The sequence below is a fragment of the Brassica oleracea genome, chromosome C4 (assembly GCF_000695525.1).
Source record: "Brassica oleracea var. oleracea cultivar TO1000 chromosome C4, BOL, whole genome shotgun sequence".
NCBI classification, from domain to species: Eukaryota; Viridiplantae; Streptophyta; class Magnoliopsida; order Brassicales; family Brassicaceae; genus Brassica; species Brassica oleracea.
Window position 1 is genome coordinate 21,246,706 of NC_027751.1, and position 12,570 is coordinate 21,259,275.

The 12,570-nt window shown below is 34.5% G+C and overlaps 1 protein-coding gene across 1 annotated transcript; it reads left to right on the forward strand.

The window, feature by feature from the left end:
* Window positions 1-1,399: 1,399 nt before the first annotated feature.
* LOC106337202 (secretory carrier-associated membrane protein 3) lies at window positions 1,400-4,692 on the forward strand. Its single transcript, XM_013776267.1, has 12 exons — window positions 1,400-1,656; window positions 1,912-2,034; window positions 2,126-2,188; window positions 2,943-2,976; window positions 3,088-3,210; window positions 3,301-3,363; window positions 3,437-3,530; window positions 3,620-3,665; window positions 3,749-3,816; window positions 4,093-4,141; window positions 4,228-4,293; window positions 4,414-4,692. Exons 1-12 carry the CDS (start codon window positions 1,597-1,599, stop codon window positions 4,498-4,500), a joined length of 876 nt encoding a protein of 291 aa, XP_013631721.1. The 5' UTR covers window positions 1,400-1,596; the 3' UTR covers window positions 4,501-4,692.
* The last annotated feature ends 7,878 nt before the right edge of the window (window positions 4,693-12,570 follow it).

The window sequence follows — 12,570 nt, forward strand, 5'->3', positions numbered from 1 at the left end:
TTTTAGGGTTTCGATTTTATTAACAAGCAATTTCAATTTCAGGATGATCAAACAAATTCAATCTCAATCAATCAATCAGTTTTAATTAATCAATAGTTTCCGAATTATGGTTTAGGGATTTCGAAAATTTGATCTTAGATCAAAGGATTTGATTTGAGATTCAAAACCTTTAAGGTTCTAATTTTAATTGATCAATGGATCAATCTCGATTTTTAGGGTCTGGGGATCGAACTTATAGAGCTTCGATTTACTCACTTAGGGATTGATCTATTATGCTATGGCATTCATCTTAGAGATTATATTTTAGGGTTTCATTCTTTACAATCAACCAAATTCGATTCATTATGTTCTTAGAATTCGAAATACCTTTAGTTTAGTTGTTTGTAGAAACCGGACCACCAAGAATGAACCTCGAGCTTAGACACGATCGGGACGCGAGCTGGCTGGGACGCGAGCTGGCCTGGAACGCGAATGGATTGAGGTTGGAGACGCGAGCTGTCCTTGATGTAGGATGGAGCTGAGTTCTTCTAGGATCAGGAACGCCTTGGGGCTGGATCTGATCAGGTGGGCACGAGCTGAAACGGAGTCGCGAACGGATTAGGGTTTGTCGGTATCGTCGGGTTCGGATTAGGGTTCCAAAGCAAATTGGTGCGCACTGTATCTGTACGTGAGGGCGCGTCGGTGGTCAGATCGACAAGCGGTTTGCACTGACTGATTCGTCCCGGCCAGGGCTTCGATTTGATATCTTGATCGTTTTCTGGGTCCTCACGGTTTGGGAGAACGACCTCTTCGAAGTTCCGAGGCAGATTTCTTTTCATTTAGGGTTTTAGGGTTTTAGCGATTTGGTTTTAGGCTCAGGGTGTTAGAGGCTATCGTGCTGATAACGTGTTGTAAACTTAAGGATTTAGAACTGTAAGTATCTGTATATTATTAATGAATAAGTGTTCCCTTTATATAGGGGTTACAAGAGAGATAAATGGAAATACAATAATAGGAAAATTACAAATCATAAACATCAACGAATTATGAAATATGCAAGTTGTAGCCGCCTACCTCTCCTCTCCAAGTCTCGCGGCCGCCTCTTTTTCTAGGGTTAGACCGTCTCTCTCTAAGTGTATGGACTGGTTATGGACATCTACCAATTGATTTATAACATTTATAATAGTTTTGAAAAGCTAATCAAATTTGATTTACTGGTTGATTCTCGTGTTTTTATTTCTTTGGAACTTTTTAAAGACAATTTTCAAAGGTTCTTAGAAGCAGACGAGATCATTGACTCTAGGAGGACCATTTCTATTTTTTTTTTCTCTTTTCACGTCCATTCCATTTCTCTATCTCTCTAGAAATTTCAAATAAGTGTAAAGTATTTAAAAAGATCAAAAGGTATTGAACAAAAAAATAAAACTATACAGTATTAGATGAAAACGAAACACTAAACAAAAGGGTCCATAAATTAGTAATAAGACGCGCTTTTGTGGGTGTAATATAAAGTTAGGCTTGAACGTTTGGCTAATTCTCTCTCTCGGTCCGTACGTGCTAAGATCTTAAATCGATTACAGAGGTCCTCTTCTTCTGATAGTAATCTTCTTTAAGCCCATGGCTAATCGCTATGATCCGAACCCATTCGCTGAGGAAGAAGAAGTCAATCCTTTCGCTGTAAGCTTTCGATTAACTTTGTTTTTTTTTTGTAGGGACTAATTGCTCTCCAATCTTGCTTGGGTTTTTCAAATCTTTGGTGGATTAATTGATTTCTGTGAACCTTTAAAATTGGTTATAATGGAATTGAAAATCTGTGAGAGATTGTAACTCAAATTGTTGTTCAAGTTTGTAGCTTTCCATTGATTTAATCAAAGGGTTTTTGTGATTCTTTTCTTTAAGCTTTGTTGTCAACTGATTGGTAATCGAAATTAGAATGATGGGAGTGTTCCAGCTGCATCGAACTCAAGACTCTCGCCTTTGCCTCCAGACCCTGTTGGTTTCGACTATGGTCGAACCGTTGACATTCCTCTTGGCAATGACAGATCCGGTACACAGGTTAGTTTGGCTAGAGATAGTGGAGCTGGTTTTGTTTTTTTTTTTTTTTGGGGATTAGTTAGTTATAATAAAACTTGTTGGCTTGTTTTAGAATTTGAAGAAGAAAGAAAAGGAACTTCAAGCCAAAGAAGCTGACCTAAGACGACGGGAGCAGGTACTACTGACTGCTACAAAAATTAGTTAATAAAAGCTGAACTTTATCTGGTTATGTCATAAATGTTGCTGAGCTGAACTGTGTTGTTGTTATTTCTTTTCCTCAGTTTTTGATTATTTTTAAGCTTTACAAGTTAAAGAACTGGAGTCTTTCTTGAAAAGTTACAGTTTTTTTTTTTAATGGCTCTTTTGCAATGGTTCAGTATGCATTACATATTCTTGGTGGCCTGATCATATCTCTTTGCTTTTGCGTTACCTAACCGTAGCATTGTTGTTCTTGTGAATGTTCTTTTATTTTTCTTTTGGTTCTATGTAGGAGGTGAAACGGAGAGAAGATGCTGCTGTTAGTTATAATAAAACTTGTTGGTTTGTTTTAGAATTTGAAGAAGAAAGAAAAGGAACTTCAAGCCAAAGAAGCTGACCTAAGACGACGGGAGCAGGTACTACTGACTGCTACAAAAATTAGTTAATAAAAGCTGAACTTTATCTGGTTATGTCATAAATGTTGCTGAGCTGAACTGTGTTGTTGTTATTTCTTTTCCTCAGTTTTTGATTATTTTTAAGCTTTACAAGTTAAAGAACTGGAGTCTTTCTTGAAAAGTTACAGTTTTTTTTTTTAATGGCTCTTTTGCAATGGTTCAGTATGCATTACATATTCTTGGTGGCCTGATCATATCTCTTTGCTTTTGCGTTACCTAACCGTAGCATTGTTGTTCTTGTGAATGTTCTTTTATTTTTCTTTTGGTTCTATGTAGGAGGTGAAACGGAGAGAAGATGCTGCTGCACGAGGTACTTTGCTTGTAAACGTTTGCTTGAACAAGTTACACTTTAACTGTGTTTTCTCTTAGATGTGTCTCAGTTGTGTGTGGCTCTCTCTCTCTCTCTCTAATCTCTATGCAGCTGGAATCACTACTGAAGTGAAAAACTGGCCGCCATTCTTCCCACTTATCCACCATGACATTGCCAATGAAATCCCGGTTCATCTCCAAAGGCTACAGTATGTTACCTTCGCAACCTATTTGGGTACGTGTCTTGTTGTCCTACGTTTTGCCTAAGCATGACAATTTCATTCTTTCTATTGACCACATTTATGATGTGGTTATTGTTCGGCAGGGTTGGTCCTTTGTCTATTCTGGAACATTATTGCCATTACTACAGCTTGGATCAAAGGAGAAGGTTTGTTTCTTAAGTCTTATCTCAAGTTTTCTCATTACTTCATTCTATACTTACTTGGTTTGTTTTTGTTCAGGAGTGACGATATGGCTTCTTGCCCTCATTTACTTCATAGCGGGTGTCCCAGGAGGCTATGTGTTATGGTATCGCCCTCTATACCGTGCCTTCAGGTTTGGAGTTTTCTATTTTCAAAGCTCTTCTTACTTTTAAATATTATGATGTTACTGCATTATACACATTCTTTGTTAAATGTTTGCAGAACTGATAGTGCATTGAGCTTTGGATGGTTTTTCATGTTCTATATGGTGAGCGACGATTAGCTTATATAATGATATTTACATTAGTTTCTGGGTAAAATCAAATCTGAAGCCATGTGTCTTTGATGCAGCTCCACATTGTTTTCTGTGTATTTGCTGCGGTTGCTCCACCTGTTGTCTTTAAAGGAAAATCTCTTGCGTAAGTTTTTGTTTTCTTCTTAACCTTTGAAGTTTGTCTTGTTATTTCTTTTTGGTAATTTGAGTGTGGAGAAACCATTTGAATATAGCTGCCTTCAACGCAAAAACAAGTTTTTTTTTTTGTTTCTATTCTTTATTGCAAACTCCAAAATACACTCGCATGTAGGTACCATTGCTTGATAATGAGTCATATTCCACTAAATGGTAGTTGCATAAGGTAGCTTTTGTTCTTAAAAGGTTATTCTTTCAGTTGATTTGATTTGTCTTCATGTAACAGTGGGATTTTACCTGCAGTAGATGTCTTAAGCGGTAATACATTGGTTGGGGTAAGCTCTCTCACCCTTTGATAATCTTCCATGATCTTAAAACCCTGAAGCTTGATTCATTGGCCTTATTTTTCTCTTGTTTACAGATATTCTACTTCATTGGGTTTGGGTTTTTCTGCATGGAATCAGTCGTCAGCATCTGGGTTATTCAGGTCTCTTTCTTCAACTCCCATCACTGTATTATCTATCAGCTTTTTAACAGTGTTTATAACCCCAAATCTGTTTTCTAACATTTGAGTTTTTGCGATGGTTTTGTCTTGTTGTTTGAGCAGCAAGTCTATATGTACTTCCGAGGTAGCGGGAAACAAGATGAGCTGAGACGAGAAGCAGCGAGAGGAGCCTTGAGAGCTGCCGTATGAGTGCTCTGTGTAACATTTTGGTTTGTACGTAGATTTCACTGTTTCCTTTTTCAGTTTCTGTCACAGACTCGTCACGTCTCTCTGTTTTGTAAGCAAAAAAGATTCATTTATGCCTTTTATATCATGTAAATTTGTGCTTGTTCAAAAAGTCAAGAATTCAGATTCACATTATAATTATTTTTTGTGTTTCTATATTATGACGTGTGATAATCCGCACTCCGTACGGAATGAATTTAAGTTGACAATTATATTTGTTAATTATAAATACTAAGTGTACTGCTACTATATATATAAACTCGGTTAAGATATGCATCATGTGCAAGACGAACATTCGGTATACAAATTTTTCTACGTACACTATTATTTATTTTGCATTTTTACATATTATAAAATAATAAATAATAAATTATATTGAATTTAAAAACAAGTAGCTGTTACATATATAATTAATTTGGCATGAACACATAAATCAAAACAATAACTCTTTTATTAATAATGTTTTTATGATAAATAAATCGAAACAATCATATTTACTTATTTTCTATGCTATATAGTTAAAATTTATATATATATATATATATATATATATATATATATACATATTTAGTATACTATCTAATATAATTATCTATTAAATAAGACTTTGTACACATATGATTTTATGATCATTTATATTTTTTATAACAAAAAATTTAAACTGCCGAAAACAAAAATTGCACAGTGGATTTTTAATAATTTAAGTAATTTATAACCATACTTAAAAGTTCAATGCAAATTACAAAAATTAAATATTAAGTTATTTAATACTTGTTCAATGCAAATTAAGAACTAAAATATTTATTTTTATATGGTATATAATTTAATTTAAACAGTATTAAAACATATATGCTTTAATATGAATCTATAGTAAATAGAATTTCTATTCATATAGTTTTATGATAATTTGTATCTTGTTATAACAAAAATTAAACCATTAATCACAAATTTTTGAATGTGAGACTTTTAACAATTTTAATAATGCAAAGTCATTTTTAAAAACATTCAAAATATAACATATACAAAAAAATCTAAATTTTTATAATATGGTGAATATAATTTTCTATTTATTTTAATAATATAAAATTAAAAAAATGATGAAGAATATAATTTTTTTAACCAAATCTTTATTATTCAAAATAATTTGCAATATATATTTTAATAAGAGAAATTCTCTAGGATATCTCTTTTTAAGTTTTTGTCACAAAAATAGCTCTCAATGAAGAAAATGACCAAAATAAGTTTTATTAAAGAGTAAAAATGTATTTTTACCCTTGGGTTAACTAATCTAGATTTAAAGTTTAGAGTTAAGGGGTGGGGTTTTGGGGATATGGTTTCAAATTTAAAAAAATAAAAAATAAATATTAAAATTTTCAAAATAAAAGAGGCTATTTTGGTCATTTTCTTTCTTGAGTGCTATTTTTGTGACAAAAACTTAAAATGACTACTTGACAGAATTACCCTTTTAATAATATTAGTTAATTCTGTAGGTTTTATTTAAAGAAATAAAAAAATATCCTTGTGTACATTAATAATTATTTTATGATTATTTTAATAAAAAGTATTGAATATGTTTAGGACCAATTTAATTTTCTAGTGATTCTACCAATCATTCTAGCAATGACACATGTTATAGGTAAAAAGTTGTAATGCTTATTTTTTAATATTTAATGGATGATGGCTATTTAACATTGATAACTTCATAAATTTAGGAAAATTTTAATTCACATACAGTATAACGTAATTTTTTTTCCAAATAATCGCATCATATGCTGAGTGGGAGAAAAGTATCATACCGGTGCTCTTGACAAAAAAATACAAGACGAAGTGAGGGGAAGTTTTGTGTGAATGGAGAACCTGAAATAGACATACGGAAAGTTGAACTACAGAACATCAAACTGGGCAATCCCGACCCGGAAATAGAAGATGATGTTTGATCAAAGTCAAAAGCATATTGGACTGCCAATGAGTGATGAGATAGAGAAGCAAGATACGATGAAGAAGTGCATGACTCGGCATCCTCTGATGAACTTCTCTAATACAAAGGTTAACTGATTCTCTAATTTAGACTCTTCTTTCTCCAGGAGTTAGGCCAACTTTGTATTTCATTATCTTTTTTTATGGCCTTAGGATGAAGTTTTCCATTTTGGTTAATTATTTAAAGAGAGTTGTTGATTCGTTAGTTAAATAAACCACTCTGAAAAACTTTACCTGGTTAGAAAACGGCAATTACTTCTTTTAAAAGATTACTTGTTTATGCATTAAACGAGCATACAAAGACTCTATATCGATTATGTTGTAAGAGATGTGGAACATACTATAATAACTTACTTAATGTGCTTTATATTTAGGGCTACATGTAAGAGTAAAAATACTTTATTATATGAATGGAAATTTAATATCTATTTTTTAGATTTTGGCAAGGATCGACCAGTCCATGCTAGCAGCTTATTCATTCAGGGCGCTCGGCCAGTGCTCCTTTCTCAAACCAAAACGACTCTGAACATTAGGGAAGATAAGACCACCTGAGCGAACCGATCAACTTATCCGAACCGAACAATAGCAGCTTAAAGCTAAGCCTTTCACGAGCAGCGTCACTGCGCGGGGAGGAGAATCTCAAAGTATGGGGCAAAGGATCAAGCGCTTTGACTTTGTCTCCAGGGATACACCACATGTTGGGTTTGAGAGCCGTGGGATTGGTGACTATCCAGCACGGTTTGGAGAGCACTTTTAGTCTTTGTTGGTGAATGGAAGCCCCCTATCAAGCAAAAAAAGAAACGGATCTTTCTACGGTGGGGTCACTATTGACTCCATTTATTATTATCGTAAAGTTGTGTATCAAGATGTCAATATGAGATCTTATTTCGGTTCGATACGTCCACCTACGAGACTCACCATTGGCTTTCGTATCGATAGGTGTATTCTTCTTCATTTTCCTAAAAGAATCATTTGGGATCGACCAATCTTTGACATCAAAATCGGCCGATCTTGCCATACAAATTCAAGGCATAATGACGACAAATTTCCACCCTAATTTGAATCCTTTAGAAACTAATGTACCATAACACATTTCTTGTGTCCATAAACAGATGTACCAGACTTTCCTTTTGCCATTAATTTTCTGTCGAACCATATGTCATATATCCCATCGGACCAGATGCTCTACATAGCAAGATGCTCTCAAATTTTTTATAGGGAGTTGTACTACATTGGTTGTTCTATTTTGGTTTGGTTCTCTATGCCACCTCAAGTTTAAGTAATAAAATGGCCGTTGATGAAAAAAATATCAAGATGCTCTCATAGGGAAAGATTCTCTTTGGAGCCATATGCCCCTTGAGAGCCAGATTAACAACTTGAGATATACAGCTAGTCCACATAGTGCTTGAACTTGTTGTGAGGTAACGAATGAGTGAACATATACGCATGATTATCAGTTTTTCCTATCTTCTTCACTTGAATCCTTGTCTCATCTCTCAGAAAATAGTATCTCACATCAATAAACTCGATCCTATCATGATGAAACTGATTCTTGGCTAAACAAATAGCACCAAACTATCACATCACACAATAGTTTGATCATATGAGGACCACAATTATTCATCAACCCTCTCGGTCATATTAATTTCTTAGCAGCTTCTGTGAATGCCATATACTCTTCTTCAATAGTAGAAAAAGTCATTATCGACTGCAAAATTGTTTTCCAGCTAACAACAAAATTACTCAAAGTAAATATAACTAATGATAGATCTCACGATGACTATATCTCATGTATAATCAGAATGAGATGTCACCAAGCTCAGATTTCCCCCTTCATAAACAAGGCCAATATCAGATGTACAATGAAAATAAAGGAAAATCTTCTTCACAACTATACATTGTTCCTTCCCTAGCTAAGCCATAAACATGCTAACAATACTAACAACATCTGCCATATTTGGTCTTAAAAGCATAACATACAGTAAACTTCTTACAACGCTAATATAAGTAACTGAGACATATACTCTTTTTCCTATTCAGACATATAAACATACATGGTGGGATGAATATTTGTAGGACATGGAGTATCAATATGATTAGCAAAAATAATTCCAAATATTGTCAAAACCTTTTCAATAGAGGCTTTTGTGACAAGAACACTTTTTCTTCTTCATATCCCTTAAAGATCTTCATTCCTAAATTTTTCTTGCTATACCCAAATCATTCTTCTCAAATTCAACTCATTAATTCTTTCAGCTTCTGAACATCACACATTTTCTTTGTAGTCATAAACATCCAAAGACGTTCAAATCCAGTTCCCCCTTCAACTCCACAATATTGTATTATTTTTTATATCATCCGCATAAAGCACTAAGTAAATATACGAATAATCCTCCACCTTGCTCACATAAACACAACAGTCATATGAACTCTTTTTGTAACCAAACTTGACCATATAGCTGTCAAACATCTTGTACCACTGTCTATGAGACAGCTTATGTCCATATAATGACTTATTCAACTTGCACACATGGTATTCCTTACAAGGAACTTGTAAACCATTAGGTTGAGTGATGTGTTTGATAACATGTGAGAAGATCTAAATGTAATCCACCCTTTCTATTTGACTGAAACCTCGAGAAACAATCCGAGCTTTATACTTAACTCCCCCAGCTGTGAATGTTCATTCTTCATTTTGAAAACCCAACTGTAAGTAACAACATTTCTCCCTGATAGTAGTGTGACTATGCTGCATGTATGATTCTTCTCATGACACTCCATCTCATCTCATCTCCCATTGAATTAAACCATTCAAACACATAAATGGAAACAATTTATTTGCAAGTGGATGACTCGTAAATATCCACTTCCTATCCGGCATGTAGTGAATAATCCACAATATCCTCAAATGGCATCTTTCTTCTGGCTCAACATCAATTTTCCTTTGTCTATTCTTATCATCATTTTACAGATCCAACAAGTTGATTTTCAGAAAAAGAAAATTCATGATATTCGTTGTGCAGGGATCGGTTGGGACTATATACAAACAGTCCAGAAAAGAAATGATGGCATAGCAAAACAGAAAAGAGATGAAGCCGGTTAATCTATTACCAAGAAGTGATAACATCAAAAAGAGAACAAAATCCAAAAGAATATTGTGTTCACATATGGAAGCCACCATACTCGTCACCTTGCTCCAGAAAAACCTAAACAATTTTGTAAGACACTTAGAAGTACTTTTAAAATAACTCATTTTCAATAAGATTTAAAGAGAGAAAAGATAAAGCATTATACTACCAACGTTAAGAATACACTTGGATTTTAAATTTATTATTCAACTACTGAATGCAATATCGGCCATGGGCAAAAGCGGCAGAACCATGTACTTCCGGCCCGGTTTACAGTATGTAATATTTTGGCCGTGTTTTGCACCAAACCTTTAGTAGCGTTGTTGGTTAATCGTGATATTTTTTAAAAAAGTATGGAGAGGTTCGAACCTTTTGTGGGATATAATTAGCATATTTTTGTTTTATTATAAATTTATAGGCACACAATTATAATTTGCGTCCAGCCCAAATTTTTTTAGGACCGTCACTGACTGAATGAGTAAATGGACTTGTTGTAAAAGTAAAAACTAAAAGTAGAATAGATTATACTTGGTTAAGTTTGTTCTACCTGTTGAAATACAAAATGGAAACCACTAAACACACATGGTGGCTTATGAGCCAAACATGGAAATGTTTGCTTTACATGCGTGGATAAAGTACATCAAAACATAAATACATTTTTTCATCATATTATAAATTGATTAGATCATGACAAGTGTTTATTTTATTGGTGACTAAATTATTTGATGGTAATCAAATTCAACTTTTATGTTATCATATAAAAATTTCTTACTTTTGCTTTTCTATAGAAACTTGATTCATTTTATTTTAACACAAAACATTATTTTTACTATAAGTTATTTAGTTATTTTCCAATAAATTTGTATTTTTATATTTTTAAATATCTTTTGTGAAACAGAATCTGAGCATGATTTTTTAAATATTTAATTTAATATAATTAGAAATTATTATTAATATGTAGTATAAAACTGAAAATGAAAAATAAAATAAAGTGGTGGAATATAATGTTAAATTTTATTAAACAAAACTATTATAAAATTTAAAATTAAATTAAATATTGAATAATTAGGTGAAAGAAAGAAAATATGATATTGAGTGTTAAGAAAATGGGTGTTGGATAACTTAACCATGGTTAATAGATACATATCTTTGGATCTTGATTGGTCAATAAAGGACACAAAACTAATTTATCTTTTATTTATAGTAACATTTTATCTTTTCATTACTAATTACTATCTATTCAGAAAGAAACATCGATGCTTATAGTTCTCTCTCCTTTTTTAGTGCGAGAATTTTCTCTCTAATGCTCTAACCTTCTTATCAAAAAATCATCTTTCAGAAAGTTTAAAGTTGATTTGTGGGATAGAGAGTCCGTCGTTTTTGTGTACCAGTTACGATGTTCCCGACCGGTCTTGGACTCCGGCGTTGCATCATTTCTTCCGATGTGATGAACGTCCGGCTTTGCCTCTGGGAAGTTGTGGCTTTCATAGCAGCGTCTTCGCCGGCTTTTGTCTCCGGGAGGTAATGGTGTTTTCAACATCGCTTTCGCCGGCTCTCTTACGGGGTTCTCCCGATACCATGATCAACGATTTCGGGCCTTACTGTTTTTCCTGCCTTTCGATTTGATACTCCGATGGTCTCTTCATCCCCAATCGTTTGGTTGTTGCACCTTCAAGCTTGGATAGATCTATAAAGGTGTCTGCAGTCGCATGCAAGTAAGTCGGAGGTTGAAGATCGATTGTAGGCGGTTAATCTTTTCGTCGATTTGTAGATCTGCCACATTCGACTTCGCGGCTCAAGCTTTAGCATAGACCATTATGGGAATGGTTCGTCTCGGGTTCGTCTTCGCCGGTGATCCGTCGTGTCTCCTTGTTGGCTCCGGGAAAAGATAGCAGGCTTTCGTCAGGATGCGTGTTCATTGGTCGCCGGGCAACCGGATACATGGTGGGGTGAGTCGGGTTTCTTCTTCAACAGGTTTCCCTTTAGGGCTTACGGCCCAAGGTTGTACTGTACAGTGGCACAGTCTGTTTTTTTGAATTTTTGTTTTTATGTGTATCGGACTTTGTCTTTTCTGGGCTTTGTCCCATTAATAAAATACAAGTTGACAAAAAAAAAGATTGATGCTTTATGAAATGCGTAAACTGTTCTCCGTTAGTTTATGTCAATTAAAAATTTCAAACAACAAAAAATAATAGAGAAATCGGCCAAAAAAACACTAAACTTTGCGGGAATTGCCAAAAGAAACCTGTACTCGAACCTGACCAATAAAACCCCGATTTTTTGTTGACTTTTTTAGTTAATTCACAAACTTATGGTTGACAAACCAAATTAACACACCGTTAACCGACAGTTAAGACAGTGTTAACTCACCGGTAATTACTGCCGTTTAGTGAAACTACGTCGTTTCATTCAGTTGTTTTGTTAAACACAAAATCTCAAGACGACGTCGTTTTGCTTAATTAAAATTGTTGTTGCCTGGACTCGAACCCGTGCACTCGTGGTCGTAAGGGGGTATTGCCACTGAGCTAGTGGACTTTTCGGAAGGTTATCACACATGTTTATTTTTATTGATCAAAAGATGTGTTTGATTGCAATCAAACAAAATGAAACCCGTGTTTGAACGTAACCCTAATTTCTCAAATCGATTTGGGGATTTCTCTTGTAGAGATGGTAAAGACGAAGTTCACAAGGAATGGAAAGGAGGTAATGATTTTCGGAGCGATGAGGAATTTCGATTACGGGAGTGACGAAGCGGTTCAAGAGTCGAAGAAGGGTGGAGAACGCGATGCTTCTGTGAGTTTGCCATCGCTGGAGAGATCGAGGATTCGTAAAAGCGTTGAAGGGATATCGATGTTGGCATCTACAGAGGTGTCGAAGGCGTCGAAGACTAGGCGGGGAACTTCATATGGGTCGCCTGCGTCATCTCCGG

Excerpts from the sequence above, each read along its gene's own strand:
- LOC106337202 (XM_013776267.1), top strand. The coding sequence starts at position 1,597 with ATGGCTAATCGCTATGATCCGAACCCATTCGCTGAGGAAGAAGAAGTC. Across the intron at positions 3,211-3,300 it reads TACCTTCGCAACCTATTTGG|GGTTGGTCCTTTGTCTATTC; the intron begins GTACGTGTCTTG and ends ATTGTTCGGCAG. Across the intron at positions 4,142-4,227 it reads GCGGTAATACATTGGTTGGG|ATATTCTACTTCATTGGGTT; the intron begins GTAAGCTCTCTC and ends TCTTGTTTACAG.